The sequence below is a fragment of the Miniopterus natalensis genome, chromosome 5, assembly GCF_054644295.1.
Source record: "Miniopterus natalensis isolate mMinNat1 chromosome 5, mMinNat1.hap1, whole genome shotgun sequence".
Taxonomy (NCBI): Eukaryota; Metazoa; Chordata; class Mammalia; order Chiroptera; family Miniopteridae; genus Miniopterus; species Miniopterus natalensis.
The window spans coordinates 32,731,052-32,746,552 of NC_142085.1; the positions used below are offsets into that span (position 1 = coordinate 32,731,052).

General features: G+C 39.7%; 2 protein-coding genes and 1 pseudogene across 3 annotated transcripts in view; 2 read left to right on the top strand and 1 right to left on the bottom strand.

Moving 5' to 3' along the window:
• SMAP1 (small ArfGAP 1) overlaps nucleotides 1-4,468 on the top strand; it is a 106,687-nt gene extending 102,219 nt beyond the window's left edge. For both annotated transcript variants that reach the window (XM_087817469.1, XM_087817470.1), the window contains 2 exons: nucleotides 814-1,121; nucleotides 3,145-4,468. In XM_087817469.1, coding sequence (XP_087673595.1) covers nucleotides 814-1,121; nucleotides 3,145-3,279 — 443 coding nt within the window. In that variant the 3' untranslated portion in view covers nucleotides 3,280-4,468. The remainder of the gene's footprint in view (nucleotides 1-813; nucleotides 1,122-3,144) is intronic.
• Nucleotides 118-15,501, bottom strand: part of B3GAT2 (beta-1,3-glucuronyltransferase 2) — a 58,641-nt gene continuing 43,257 nt past the window's right edge. Inside the window, exons 3-4 of the mRNA XM_087817471.1 lie at nucleotides 4,729-4,877; nucleotides 118-4,641 (exon numbers count right to left, since the gene is read on the bottom strand). Of these exons, the coding sequence (XP_087673597.1) occupies nucleotides 4,555-4,641; nucleotides 4,729-4,877 (236 nt within the window). The 3' untranslated portion in view covers nucleotides 118-4,554. The remainder of the gene's footprint in view (nucleotides 4,642-4,728; nucleotides 4,878-15,501) is intronic.
• On the top strand, nucleotides 12,028-13,834 carry LOC107523884 (dnaJ homolog subfamily C member 2-like; annotated as a pseudogene).

The window sequence follows — 15,501 nt, forward strand, 5'->3', positions numbered from 1 at the left end:
TCTTGTGGTTATATCAATTATATTTCTTCCCCATTTTTCTATGTAATAAGTGCTTTTGTTGTTGCCATTTACACAACTACAAAACTGAAATGAAACACTAGAATTAAAAAGCAGATACAGGAGTCACAAAGCTTTATTCATTTAGAATCAACAAGCTGTTCATATATCAATATTGTTTCACAAGCTTTTAGGACATGGAGTATCTTTGAAGAATTTAAATTTGATTTGCATGAAGTTTTTAACTGTACAGTATGGTATTTTCTCTGCACATAAACAGTAAGCAGCCTGAATTATTACATGAATTCCAAAAAAGGTTTGAGATTTAAAAAATTACAATGAAATACTAGCACAGATTTGTTGTTTACAGTTTTAATCTGTCACTCTCTTTTTTAAAATAATGAGCTTCATTTCCTATATGAGCTGAAATTATATGACATCCCAACTGCTTCCCTTGAAGCGAGACACAGTGAACTTGCACTTGTATGTTTGGTAGTGGGAGACCAGTGGTGTAGGTCAGCAGAAACAGCACGTCATCTCATGCTATGCAGTTTGGTCTTCACAATGGATATTTTATGTAGCTATTATAAGATGTATTTATTTTAATTTAAATTGCTGAGGTTCTGCATTCTGGAAATAACCAGCTCCGAGGGTTTAGGGTGTGAGTTGGTCTGAGCAGTAGAAGCAGCCAGACCAGAATTAAAATTTTTGCTATGGGTAGTTCAGAAAGATGATAATTGTTTTTCTGTGATTATAGTGATGTTCGCAGTTGTAACAGTAACCCTGTTCTTTCTTTTCTTGGTCCTTATGATGCAGGTGTATTTATGGGACCCACAAGTATACCATTTACCTCACAAGCACCGACTGCATTTCAAGGTTTTCCGTCAATGGGTGTACCTGTGCCTGCAGCTCCTGGCCTTATGGGAAATGTGATGGGACAGAGTGCAAACATGATGGTGGGCATGCCCATCCCCAATGGGTTTATGGGAAATGCACAAACTGGTGTGATGCCACTGCCTCAAAATGTGATTGGCCCCCAAGGAGGAATGGTAGGACAGATGGGCGTACCCCAGAGTAAATTTGGCCTGCCACAAGCTCAACAGCCCCAGTGGAACCTATCGCAGGTAAGGGTCATTTACTCTCCCCCTTATCCAAAAATCAAAGAAACCAGATTTATTTTCTAAATGGTTTTATTTGTATTTAAGTTAATAATCTGACAGAAAGAATTGAGTAGAGATAATGAAGTTACATCAGACAGACAAATGACCTATCATTGTCCCTATTTGGTATTCTGTAAAAAAATGTTAAAGCATTTTTCATTTCAGATTATAACAACTAATGGTGAACATCCCTAATCTAGTTCTAACCGTTAGGAATTATCTCAGGCGTCTTAAGAGACTCCTTGTCTGCCACCTTTGAAATTAGTAGCAAGTTTTAGCCCAGCCCCCTGGGGCATTTTTATAGTCTACTTAGACCAACCTGTCTTCACGAATTTGAGGGTGGGGGGAGGAGGTGTAGCTTTCACAAATTAGGGAAAAAATCTAGTCTCAAAGCACTATTTTGTGAGGGATGCAGGCTGTTCTCCATGTCATGTGGCTGCTGTCCATGGATTTGTAAAAAAATATTTTTGTTTAAAACCTCTAAAGTTGTATTTCCTTTTTATTGATCTTATAATTAGGTTTATATTTTAAGAGTACACACTAGTTCAAAAATTCCCATAAAATATGAACAAGTCCATATTTGTCTGAGACATCCCTTCATATTATAAAATCCTGTTTAGGGCCAAGAGATGACACATCCGTACTACCTCCTTCAAGTGCATTTCCATTTTAGGTGCTCTGTCCTGACTCCACAGAAAGGCCCTCAGACTCGGGTTGATGGTCCCGCTTCTCTTCCCTTTGTGCTTCCTATTTGATGGTTCTCTAGCATTTTGGTGATCTTTACTCCTGTTCTGGTCAGCTGTTTTACCTTGAGGGCATTCGAGGAATAGCCTATAGTGATTTCTAACCAACATTAGCAAAATCACTGTATATCCCATGAATGCTTCAAATTATTTTTACTATCACTGTTTAAAGGAACATCTGTATGACATTGGTCTCTAGTCTCTGGGAATCTCAGTGGTAAGTACCAAGTGGCAGCAACAGCTTTTGGGTAGCCAGAATGCTAAAGCACACCCAGGTCAAGGTCCTGGATGAGCCAGGAGGGCGTTGGCTTACTTCCAGGCCACCCGAAGGCTGTTCTCCAGTACTTCCTGTGTGGGAGCTTTTGGCCAGTGACAAGGTGGTTATAACATCCTTGAGTAGGTATCAGAAGCAACCCGCCCCTGCAGACACTCATCAGTGGTGTGATTAACAGTGTCTTTGAAATATTGCAAACAAACTCTATTAAGAATAGAATCCAACCGTGAGCATAGGTTTTGACTCCACTCTGTAGTCAATTCTCTTGCCTTTCCTTAACCTGTCATCTTAGACGTGAGAGAACCACAAGGAAATGACCAGTCTGGAAGAAAAACACATGAAATCTTATACCTTATCATACAATGAAAATTTTAGATGTTTTATGTGGTTAGCTAAGCAAAGGAAAAAAATGTATGCTTACTGACCTTTTCTTTAATATTTAGAAAATACATAGAACCACTTAAGATTTTTATAAAAGCAGAATAATAGCTATAATACACAATTTATAATTTTGGAGTATTTTATCTTTTAAAATTCACTTACTCTTTAGTAGTTAAAGCACTAGTAGAGTTGAAAGTTAGAATAGTGGACTCAGTATACCCAGATAACGAATTCAAAGATTATTTTGGCACTTTTTTTTTCATTTGTGGTTAATATGTGGAGAGCAAGAAATAGAGTCTAGAAAATGAATAAGTACAATATAGTGCTAAAAAGGAAATAAGAAGGGAACAGAGTAGCTGGCTGTTTTCTGTAGAGAAATAATTGTGGGTGGTCTGCTTTTACCCCAGGGCTTTGACTGATTTTCACATGGACAAAAAATACTTACTGTAATTGCTATTAAACTTCAGTATCTCTTTGACAAAGGCAGCTTCTAATAAAATAGGGTAACTATTAAAAGTGCCTAACGGGCTAAAGAAACAATTAACAATGAAGTGAGCTTCTTAAACTGAACCCTGTATGTGTTTCACAGGTGAATCAGCAGATGGCCGGCATGAGCATGGGCAGTGCGAGCCCCGCGCTGGGCTTTGGCCAGCCCCCCAGCACGACAGCAGGGTGGTCCGGGGGCTCGTCGGGTCAGACTCTGAGCACGCAACTGTGGAAGTGAGGGCTGCAGCACGAGTTTCATCCAGAACTGCCACCTGACATTCCTTGCTGAAATGCATCTAGTTCCCCTGTTTATTCATGTACATATATATTTTTTCTTCTTCCCCATTTGTTCACATTAAGAATTATCTGATTGACTGTGTTGGTTTGTACTGATTAAATTTGATGTGGTGAAAAGCAGGTTGAGAAACCATTTTATGTCCAGGGCAGCTTTGCTCATAGTTCCCATAACTTCATAAACCACATTATTTGAGAAGCTGCTCAATCAACTTGCATAATCAGTTTTACTCTCAATAAAATTATAGCTCTAATGTTTGCATATAAGGAAAATAGTTATCATGTTAGTAATACCTCTAACAGTATAACCCCACCCCCAAATTAGCCAGTAATCTTGTAGGAAGGTACTGTATGATCAAATGGTTAATCATATAAATAGAATGTAAATGTATCACTGAGCACTGTTTTCTAGTGTATCCAAATTCTTTTATTTCATCATTTCCTTCACTGTGCTGTTGTTATGATGTGCTTAACAGGGAACGTGGTTAGTGAAAGGAAGATAAACCTGGATGTTACTATAAAACTTAGTTTAATGAATATTTAAGGAATTTAAATTTTATCTGCCTCTCCTGCAATTTGGATCTCTTCTTATGTACATAGTGCTAACATGAAGACCTTTCTCTGCACTATATGCAAACAGGGTAACTAAACAAAGCCACTTTCAATCCTTGAAGGTATATCCAGGTTTATGACAGTAATTGTGTTTACATTTTATGGTGCCTAGTATTGACAAAATGTTCTCTCCCTATATTAAATAGATGAATCCATAGACCTTTTTTTGTGGGTTTTATTTCCTAATATGTATACTGCCACCAACCTTACGTAGATTACTTAATGTTGCTAAGTCAGAAATTGGGGACAAAATACTTGTCATCTGTTTCTAAAACCTGTTCAGTTCTACCAATGATAAGGCCAAATGGGGAAAAAAAGGAAAGTATGTAAGATACTCAGAATGGTACCTGCAGTGTCATTAGCTGTACTGTACAAAGATCTTCCAGTTTAGTTGTAGAGAAAACATGCAGAACAAATGAAGAAAAACACATTTTATACCGTCCGATTAGCTTATGTTAACTGGCAAGCTCTGTTTAACAGATGTCCATCAGATGTCAATAAAGCTGTTGTGCTGAAGTGAAGCGGACAATACCTGAATGCTCTGTAGCCCTCCCGCCAGCGTCCCCTTCCACACGCACGGGCGGCGAGGGGCCGGTGCCGCTCCTGTTCACACCTCGATCCTCACCGTGTCCAGGCGCTGCTTGGGCTCGTTGGCTAGATTAACCTTCTCTGTCCGAGTGTGCCACACAAGAACCTACAGGAGGGGAGGGAAACCTTTTGGGTAGCCAGGCTCTTAAGGCCGGCCTGTGCCTAGGTCAAGCAGCACATGTGAAATGAATACCTTGGTGCAGTTATTTGCTTTTGGTTCCAGTTCTTCAACAGTGGTTATCTGCTTTAGGAAGTCAGATTCTTGCATCCCTGGCTGGGATCCGCGGCGCTTAAATACAGCTTTTGGATTGGACAAGATGACTTGAAGGCTTACAGCAAATCCTTTGTGAAAAGTTAAAAAAACCAGAAAACTTTAAAATAAAATACTGGTGTACTTTTTTCTATATATCTTTGGTCACATCAAAAACAGTTTTATATGCCTACTATGTGCCAGGTCTTGGTTCTCAAAGTTGAAAAGGAGCATTACCTGTATTGCAGTCTCAAGAGGAAAAGAAGTCATTACAATATAGTGCTTTTGGTACCTCTACAGAGGTGTGCATGGGGCGGGGGAGGGGCATCTACCGTAAAATATTAAGTCTGTTAATAATAAAGGGTGAATTCTGTAAGCTGCTGTTTCACAGAAGTCATCACACCCTACATTTGACACTCTGGGAACAAGTAAGACCTAAATGTAGCTGAAATGCATTCAGACTCACCCTAGCTGTGCCTGAGGTATGAGAGCCCACCCAGTTCTGCTGCCTGCCCTGAACATGCTCTGATTTACTGTGAGTTTAGAAGACAGGAATAGAAGGAAAGTTTGTTTGCTAGAACATGAGTAACATATAATCATTTGGTTTAAATTTCTGATTTGGTTCAATCTGAAAAAGGCGGGCGGGGCTAGACATCCGTGTATTATATATTAGGCCATTTAATAAATTTGTTTTCTATAGTTTATTTTTTAAGGAACCAATTAGTGTCAATTTCCTTCAATGGTTTGGTCATAGGGTAAATCATTACTATTTAATCTGGTTTAAACTGTGTTAAAGGCTTAGCCATTGAACACTGTACAAGCCCTCTCAGCAAGCAGTTGTTACAACCCTTGTAACTGTTTGAAAGCCTGAAGCCCCAGACTGCTGCTCTTAACGTCCAAGTTGACACTATAAAGCCGGGCACCCTCCCCGAGTTAAAGCTATGAGGACCAATCCCCGGGAACACTGCTCAGCGGTTTTGCCCTTCTGAGTTGATCTTTGCTTACTTTTGCAAAAGCACAGTGAGCAAAGTATGTGCCACATGATACAAGGCAGCAGTGGGGGGAAACTGTGAGAAAGCCACAACCAGCATCCTCATAACCTCTCCAGACGCCAGACGGGCCGGTCCCATGCTCTCGAGTGACCCCGCTACCTTTATGGGTAAACTTCCCACTAGGCCACATACAAACACAACTTGCTACAGCGTGTGCTGAGGGAGACAATAAACAAACAATCATAAAGCATCAGCCTCAGGACTGGTGCCAGTGTCTTCCACCGATCCCGGAGAGAGGCAGCACCTTCTAGCAGAAGGAACACGGGACCTGAAATCCGAAGCCTCTTGTTTTTGCCTAGGGCCTTGCACTTGGGACACTGATCAAGTCACTTAACTTTTCTTGCTTCTGAACCTTCCCCATTTCCTCATCTGCAAGAGAGATGTGACACCTCAACTCAGACCGATGTAAAACTAGCGAATGGAAAGACTCCACTAACTGCAAAGCACAACTGGAAAGATACAACAGTATGTGAGTAATGCCACAAAACAGTGTTGACGGGGAAAGGGCTTGTGCAAGTCTGGGTAGCCGAACCAGGCAGCCTGTGTTCCCCACCACTCTGCTAACAAGTCTGAAGCGTTCTCAGACACAGAAAGCCAAAGGTTCAAATTAACACAGAAAGTGACTTTTCTAATAGGTTAACTCAGATTTCATTGTTAAGATTTCTGGGTTTTTCCCATGTGCTAGTAAATAAGCGCCATCCCTTTTTCCTTAGCTGAGAGTCTGCCCTTCTCACACACTGAAGGGCTGGTCTGTTTCTTACAGGGCTTCAAGGTCCTGATTATACTTTCCCATTGTCATAAAAACACAGGATCTAATTTGCGCAGAAGTCATTCTGAAAATGACAGACACCACTTGGCTCTCATTCCCTGCTAAGATGAGCACATGCGTGATGTTGTGCCCACTCAAGGATCCAGATTCAGATTATTTTCTCTCTCTCCTTAGCTCAGGAATATCCTGGCTTTTAAAGCAGAGTTACAGGGCAAAATCTACAGTGTAAAGCAAAGCAGCCAGCCAGCTGTTAAGCTAATCTCTTGCTACGAGGCCTTTTCCTGGCTTCCTTGGACGAGGGGATGCACCTGGAACGCCAGCACCCTGCAGAGATTCTAGTGGGCAGCTCACAGTTGCAAAGTGGCTTTCTATTTTCTATCACAGAAAGGGTGTGGGCAGTTAGATGCTCTTCACTCCCACCTCCACTTTCTCAGCCAGGCTCCAGCTCAGTGAGCTCGTCAAAGGAAGCAGGTCACAGCCAGCACCCAGGAACCCAGGAACCACCTGCTAAGTGGGCCAAGCCCAGGGCTGCCTTTTGGGGAATCATCTGACCTGCTGTGAAGGCTGGGAGAGTTCTCCCTCTGAAAGCAGGACAAGGGGCTTTTAGCTTCTAAATCATTGCTTCCAACCCAAGATGGGTATCTTGATTTTCTTCATTTCCAGGTTTTTATGCCTCAAAAATAACATTTACCCTTCACTTCTTTTAGTGAAATTAATTTAGCTTTAAAGATGTTTGCAGCAGCTTTTGAGATACTATAAGCCTTACAAAAATCCTGGGAGTAAGATCCTCTGTCCTGGTCAGTTGTGTAAAAAATAAAATGCAATTCTGCTCCTGTTTTAAGACTTACTTATGGTCTTCTGCTCAGAAATGCTCAAATGGGTACAACCATCACGGAGGGTGGGGTGGGAGGGCAGAGGGGAAATGAAAAATGAAGCATCTAAATAAATAAATGCAAATGAAACTGGTTATACACTGTGAAGGCAGGATTCCCTGATTTCTGGTGGAGTGGGGGAGGGATAAGCATATATTCCCTGCAAGTCAGAGGGACAGGGCCTGCCTCAGTAGGTCCTTATTGATTAATAAATGGAAACACTGGAAAGACATTCAAAGCCCAACAAGCCACTTCCACTTGTGGACAAGACGGAGCAACAAGGGCTGGGTTTTCCCTGCTGTCTTAGATAACTAAAAATCAGACAAAATGTTTGAAAAAATGGTTTCTAGACATTGTAAAAGAGGCAAGCAGGACAAAGATCTCTGAAAAAAGAAACGGGCAAGAGCCCTACAACTGCCTCAGCTTCCTGCTTGAAGCGAGCAATCTACAGGCTCCACTGTGGGGAGGGGAACTCGCAGCTCTGCAGTCACCTTGAGCTGAAGAAGCACAACTGAGAATTCAGGAGGCCCAGTCAGCTGGAATCCATAGCACAGCACAGCACCGGACAGAAAGCTTTGCTGGTTCCATCAGCAAATGCTTGTGCAACTAGCTGAGGCCCGGGGAAGAGCACTGGAAAGAAGCAGGTGGACTGATTATTGGAGCTCACTCAGGGCTGGGATTAGGTCACGTTCCCAATGGCCAAAGTGGAATGGTAAGAGCTGGGGCATCTGGAAAAGTAGTTGGAAGGTTATTGTGTTCACTACAGGGTTCAATTAGCCTTAAAGTAAAGGCTGAGCTGGGTCTGCCTAACAAAACCTTAAAAGCAAGTGTGGAAAGGATCAAAATGCTTCTGAGTAACTTAGTTCTATCTCAGAAAAATACACAAAAGGGAGGGAGGCAATTCAGATGTGCTTCACTCTTTATATGGATGTGTATGCTACACAATATATACATATAAATATACGTATCTTTCTAGTTCCTAGCAACATAAAATTAAAAACGCCTGATACACAAAAATTACAAATGTACAGAGGGAGGAAATATAATCCTGTAATAAGAAAAATCAGCCAACAGAAACCCAGAAATGACACAGCAGAATTACAGAACAAGTACATTAAAATGTTATAAACATACTTCATATGCTCAAAAAGGTAGGGGAAAGATTGAACATGCCAAGCAGAGATATGAAAGATATAAAAAGATCCAAAGTGATCTATCTCATTGTGATGAGAAAAACAATATCTGAGATGGAAAACCTACTGGCTGGGATTAACACATGATAAAACATTACAGACTAAAAGATTAGTAAACTTGACTACACCAACAGAAACTGCCGAAGGGAAACAAAAAGGAAACACACAACAACACACACACACACAAACACACACACGAGTACAGAAAGTGAATGAAAGGTGGGAGAGGGGAACAGAAAAAATATTTGAAGAAATAACTGAAAATTTTACAAATCTGAAATATCTATAAGGCTATGACAGACAACACTAGCAACCAACCTGACATTTATAGAACACACCACCCAAGAGCAGTGGAACGCACAATCTTTCAAGTACATATGGGACATTCTCAAGATCAGCCATAGGCTGGGCCATAAGTCAAGTCTCAATACATTTAAAAGAATACAAATTATACAGAATATTTCTCTGGCCACATGGAATTAAAATATAAATCAGTAATATAAAGATGTCAGGAAAATATAATATTTGGAAGCTAAACAACATAATTCTAAATAAGATATGGATCAAACAGGAATCAAAAGGGAATGAAAACAAAAGACATCAAAATTTGTGGGAAGTATCTAAAGCAGTACTTAGGGAAAAAAAGGTATGAATAAACAAAAGAGCCAAAACCACTGAAATAGAAATAGAAAACAATAGAGAAGATCAGTGAAATCAAAACCATGCCCTTAGCAGGGAAAAAGTCAATACAGTTGATAAATACCTACCCATACTTAGGGAAAAAAGAAGACAGGAATGACCAGGAATGAGAGGAGCAGCAGTGCACTTTACAAACATTCAAATGATAACAAAGGAGTATTATGAGCAACTTTATGGCAGTAAATTTCAAAACAAGTAAAAATGGGCAAATTCCTTGAAAGAAGCAAGCTATCAAAGCTCTCTCATGAAGACAGAGAGAATCTCGACAGCCCTTCATCCATTAAATACGTTTATAGTTAAAAAGCTTTCTATTGAAAATCACACATACACAAAATAAACCCCCTAAAAACCCTTCAGGCCCAAATAGCTTCACTAGTGACTTCCACTAAATGTTTAAGGAAGAAATAAAACTTCCCATGATCTGGAAAAGGAAGGAACATTTTTCAAATTCTATGAGGCCGGTATTGCTCTGATACAAATCCAGACAGAAGCATTACAAGAAAACCACAGACCAACAACTCCTGTGAAAACAGACAGACAAAAAAATCTTAATTCAACAATAAAATGGCAATAAGTCATGACCAAGTGAGGTTTATCCCAAGATTACAATGTTGGTTTAACATTTCAAAATCAATCAATGTAATTCACCAACTTAAGAGAATTAAGAGACAAAAAAAAAAAAAAAAAAATCTCATTATCTCAATAGATAGAGAAAATGCACCGACAAAATCCAACATCAAGTCATAATTTTAAAAAGCTCCTCAGCAAACTAAGAATAGAAGTGAACTTCCTCAACTCGATAAAGGGCATCTACAAAACACCTATGGCCAGCATTATACTCAGTGGTAAAAGACAGTGTTAAATAAACCCCTGCAGATGGGCACGAGGCAAGGATGTCTGCTCCCGACCCTTATTCAACAACGCACTGAAGGTCCTAACCGCGGCGGTAAGGGAAAAAAGGAATGGAAAGGAAAGGGGGAAAGTGGGGAGGGAGAGAGAAGACAAACTGGAAAGGAAAAAGGTGTTCAGCGCACCTAGTGCCCCCTCCAGCCACAGTCAGAAGCATCAGGAAGCTTACCAGCTTTTTCTATCATTTTTCAACTCAGCCTCACCTCCATGTGCCTGTCCCACCAGCACATTCTCTCTTTTCTAACTCCACATAATCTAATTTCAGCCAGGCTGCTACAAATCAAAACCACTTCCAGTCAGCAGAGGACAGTTTCTGGCAACAATACCTGTATGGTCTGGTCACAAGAAAGCTACAGCTGCTTTTTCTTGAACACTCACTCTGGCTAGTTGTACCAGAATGCTGGGCACTTGACACACTTCTGCTGTTGCCAACAGGTATCAGGTCATTTCAGAAGTCTCTCCCTACACACTTTAAAAAGTAAGAAGGAAAAATTCAATTATCAAATTAAAATATACACACACACAATAGACTCAGGGAACCTGTTAAAGAAAGAAATATGTGTGTGTGTGGCACCTCCTCTCCTCTTTTCTCTAATCCTTTCTGAGGAGGCCAACTCTTTTCATCTCTTCCTAGCAAAGCACACTGCCTTTGGAGTGTCGTGTGCATGTGTGCATGGTGCGCTTGTGTATCTTCCCTATTTCCCCTTTATTGACAAATAATTCCTATATACTCAAATTTGCTTTTTTAAAGGATGTGATTAAGTGGCTTTTAGTATAGTTATAACTCTGAGTACCATTTTTTGGAAAGACTATTCTTTCTCTATTGAATGGTCTTGGCACCCGTGGCAAAAACCAACTGACCATAAATGTAATAGTTTATTTCTGGACTGTCAATTTATTTCCATTGATTCACATGTTTATCTTTATTACTGTCTTTATTACTGTGGCTTTATAGTAAGTTTTCAAATCAGGAAGTGTAAGTCTTTCAACTTTGCTCTTTTTCAAAATTGTTTGGCTATTCTGAGTCCCTCGCTTTCCCATGTAAATGGCCAACAGGTACAAGAAAAAGCTCAACATCACTCATATCAGGCAAATGCAAACCAAAAACCACAATCAGATATCACCTCACACCTGTTAGAATGACTATTATAAAAAAGACAAGAAATAACAAGTGTTGGCTTAACACCTATCCTCAAACTATTCCAAACTATTTGAGAGGAGGGAAGACTCCCAAGTTCATTTTACAAGGCCAGCATTACCCTGATTCCAAAACCAAAGATATTACAAAAAAAAAGGTATAAGCCAATATCCCTGATGAACATAGAAATAAAAATTCTCAACAAATACTAGCAAACTGAATTTAGCACTACATTGAAAAAGATCATGCCGGGTGTCATAGAGCCAAGGTGCGTGGCTCAGGGACGCAGAACTGGAGGGGACGCGAAGAGCCCTCCACCCAGGATGCAGGGCGGGCCCTGGGGAGACCATGCTGCTCCTGCTGAGCACTGCAGCGGCCAAGACACCGTCATCGCCCACCCTCTGACCTCTGATTCATTCCATGCAGTACACTGAAGCCTCTCTTAACGTTTCCAATCACAGCCTCAACACTATCAGTCTGAACCTGTGAGAAGAAGGTTGGAAGCTTTTGTTAAGAGAAACAGAAATGCTTCTGTCTCTTTTCAGGATCTGGAGGACAGGAGTTATCAGATGAATCAGAAGGTGAAGAGCTGCAGTTAGAAGACTTTCCCATGCTGAAAACACATGATCCCAATGCCTGAAAGAACCAGGACCACGATGCAGTCCCTGGTCAGGGCCATGTAAGACACAAAGCTACACAGAGACAGATCAAAGCAGCTCGTAAAGCAATGGTTTTAAAACATCACCCAGACAAATGGAGAGCAGCTGGTGAGCCCACAAAAGAAGGAGATAATGACTTCACTTGCACAGCTAAAGCTTATGAAATGTTATCTGATCCAGTGAAAAGACCAGCACTTAACAGTGTAGAGCCTACTTTTGATAACTTGGTTCCTTCTCAAAGTGAAGCAAAGGATAATTTCTTCCAAGTGTTTTCCTGTGTTTGAAAGAAATTCCAGATGGTCATATAGGAAAATATGTCCTTAAATTTGGGAATATGAATTCATCATTTGAAGATACAGATGCATTTTATTCTTTCCAGTATAATTTCGATCCTTGGAGAGAATTTTCTTACTTAGATGAAGAAGTATAAAAGCAGAATGTGCTGATGACAGGTCACGGACTGAAAAGCAGAACAGCACACAAAGGAAAAAAGAGGAAATGAACAGGATAAGAACATTAGTTGACAATGCACATAGCTGTGATCCAAGAATAAAAAAAATAAGGAAGAAGAAAAGACTAAGAAAGCAGCAGAAAAGAAAGCAGAAGCAGAAGCAAAACAGAAGGGGCAAGCAGTTAAAGAAAATCAAAGACGAGCTGAATTAGAAGCTGCTTGTTCAGCTAAAAAGAAAGAAGAGGAGGAATTTAGACAAGCAGTACTGGCAAAGAAAAAATACCCAGAAAAAGACATTAAAATGGAAAGGCAAAAACTTCGAAACCTATGCCAAGACCTGAAGTCACTTTTCTGATAATGAGGCCGAATGGATTAAAATGACAGAAGAACTGGTAAAACTTTGTGATTGCCTTGAACTAGCAAGTTTACAGTGCTTGAATGAAACACTCACATCGTCAACAAAAGAAGTAAGGGGAAAAAGAGAATATGCCCAGCTGGTGTGGCTCAGTCAGTTGAGCACTGTCCCATGCCCCAAGAGGTCACCAGTTTGATTCCCATCAGGTCACATACCGGGGTTGCAGGCTTGATCCTTGGCGGGGGGCGAGGCGTGCAGGAGGCAGTTAATCAATATTGAGGTTTCTCTCTCATCAGTGTTTTCTCTCTCTCCTTCTAAAAATCAATAAAAACATACTTTTTTTAAAAGAGAAGAAATAAATGAGCAAATTATAAAAGAGAAAGAGGAAACTGAGGCTCATGTATGAGAAACATCTATGAATGCAGAGAAATCAACTGGCAGAGGTGGAAATGGCAGTAAAAATTGGTCAGAAGATGATCTGAAATTACTAATTAAAGCTGTGAACCTTTTCCCTGCTGGAACAAATTCAAGATGGGAAGTTACAGCTATAACATACATTCTTCTGGAGTCAAGAGAACCACCAAAGATGTTACTGGCAAAGCAAAGAGTCTTCAAAAATGTGACCTTCATAAAAAAGATGACATAAAAAAGCTTTAGAGAAATTTTAAAAGAGCACAGAGTGGTGCCTCGAGCAGACAATGCAACACATTCAGAGTGATTTGAAGGTCCATGCACAGACTTCACCCCCCAGAAAACAGAACAGAAGCTTTTGTAACAAGCTTTGTAAATGCAGTCACCAAATACACCTGAAAAACTGGGGGAAACAGCAGAAACAGTGCCCGGCAGGACAAAAAAGAACTTCATGAAACAGTATAAGGAACTTGTTGAAATGGTAAAAGCAAAGAAAGCTGCTCAAGAACAAGTACTCAATGCAATTAGAGCTAAGAAATGACTTATGACAATCTTTGCTGCATGTGCATTTTTACAATAAAGCTGAAAATACTATTAAAAAAAAAAAGATCATGATCAAGTGGGATTTATTCCTGGAATGCAAGGTTGGTTCAATATCTGCAAATCAATTAATGTGATACACACATAAACAAAAAGGGAAAAATTATATGATCATATTAATAGATGCAGAAAAAGCATTTGATGAAATCCAGCACTCATTACGATAAAAATTCTCAGCAAAGTGGGAACAGAGGAAATCTAGCTCAGTGTAATAAGGGTCATACATGACAAACCCACAGCTAACATCACTCAATGGGGAAAAACTAAAAGCATTTTTCTTAAGATCTGGAACAAGACAAGGATGTCTCCTTTTACCACTTTCATTCTACATTGTATCGAAAGCCCTAGACAGAGCAATCAGAAAAGAAAAAAAAATAAAAGGCATCCAAATGAGAAAAGAAGTGGGCCCTGGCCAGGCAGCTCAGTTGATTGGAGTGTGGTCCCAATGTGCCAGGGTTGTGGGTTTGATCCCTGGTTGGAGCACATGCAAGAGTCAGCCAATGAATGTGTGAATGGGTGCAACAGCAGACTGATGTTTCTCTCTCTCTCTCAAATCTATAAAAAAATTTAAAAAAAGAAAACTGTCATTATTAGCATACACAGAGAACCCTAAAGATTCCACCCAGAACTATTACAACTGATAAATGAATTCACTAAAGTAGCAAGATATAAAATTAATATTCAGAAATTGGTTGCATTTTTATACACCAATAATGAACCATCAGAAAGAGAAATTATGAAAACAACTTCATTAAAATTGCATCCCCAAAAAATAAAATAAAATACCTCAGAATAAATTAACCAAGAAGGTAAAAGACCTGTACTTGGAAAATTGTACAACATTGAAGAAATTAAAGATGATACAAATAAATGGAAGCATATCCTGTGCTCATACATAGGCAGGATTAACATCATTAAAATGTCCATATTACCCAAAGCAATCTACAGATTCAATGCAATCTCTATCAAAATACAAATGGCATTTTCACAGAATGAGAACAAATAATCTTAAAATTCGTATGGTACCAAATAGCCACAGCAATCTTGAGAAAGAACAACAAAATTGTTGTTCAAGCTACCTGATATCGAATTGTACTACAAGGCCATAGTAATCAAAACAGCATGGTACTGGCATAAAAACAGAAACGTGGATCAATGAACAGAACAGAGAGCCCAGAAATAAACCCAAGCCTGTATGCTCAATTAATCTACGACAAAGGTGGCAGGAATATACAAATTGAGTAAAGACATTCTTTTCATTAAGTGGTGCTCGGCAAACTGGACAGATACATGCAAAAAAAGAAAAAAGAAACTAAACCACCTTCTTACACCATATACAAGAATAAACTCAAAATGGATTAAAGACTTAAATGTAAGACCTGGAACCATAAAACTCCTAGAAGAAAACACAGGCAGTAAACTCTTTGACAGTGCTCTCAGCCATGGTTTTTCTGATACATCTCTTAGGGCAAGGGAAACAAATGAAACAAAATAAACAAAAAAGACTGTATCAAACTAAAAAGTTTTTTCACAGCAAGAAAACAATCAACAAAACAAAAAGCCTACCAAGTGGAAGAAAGTATTCATCAATGACATATCCAATCAGGG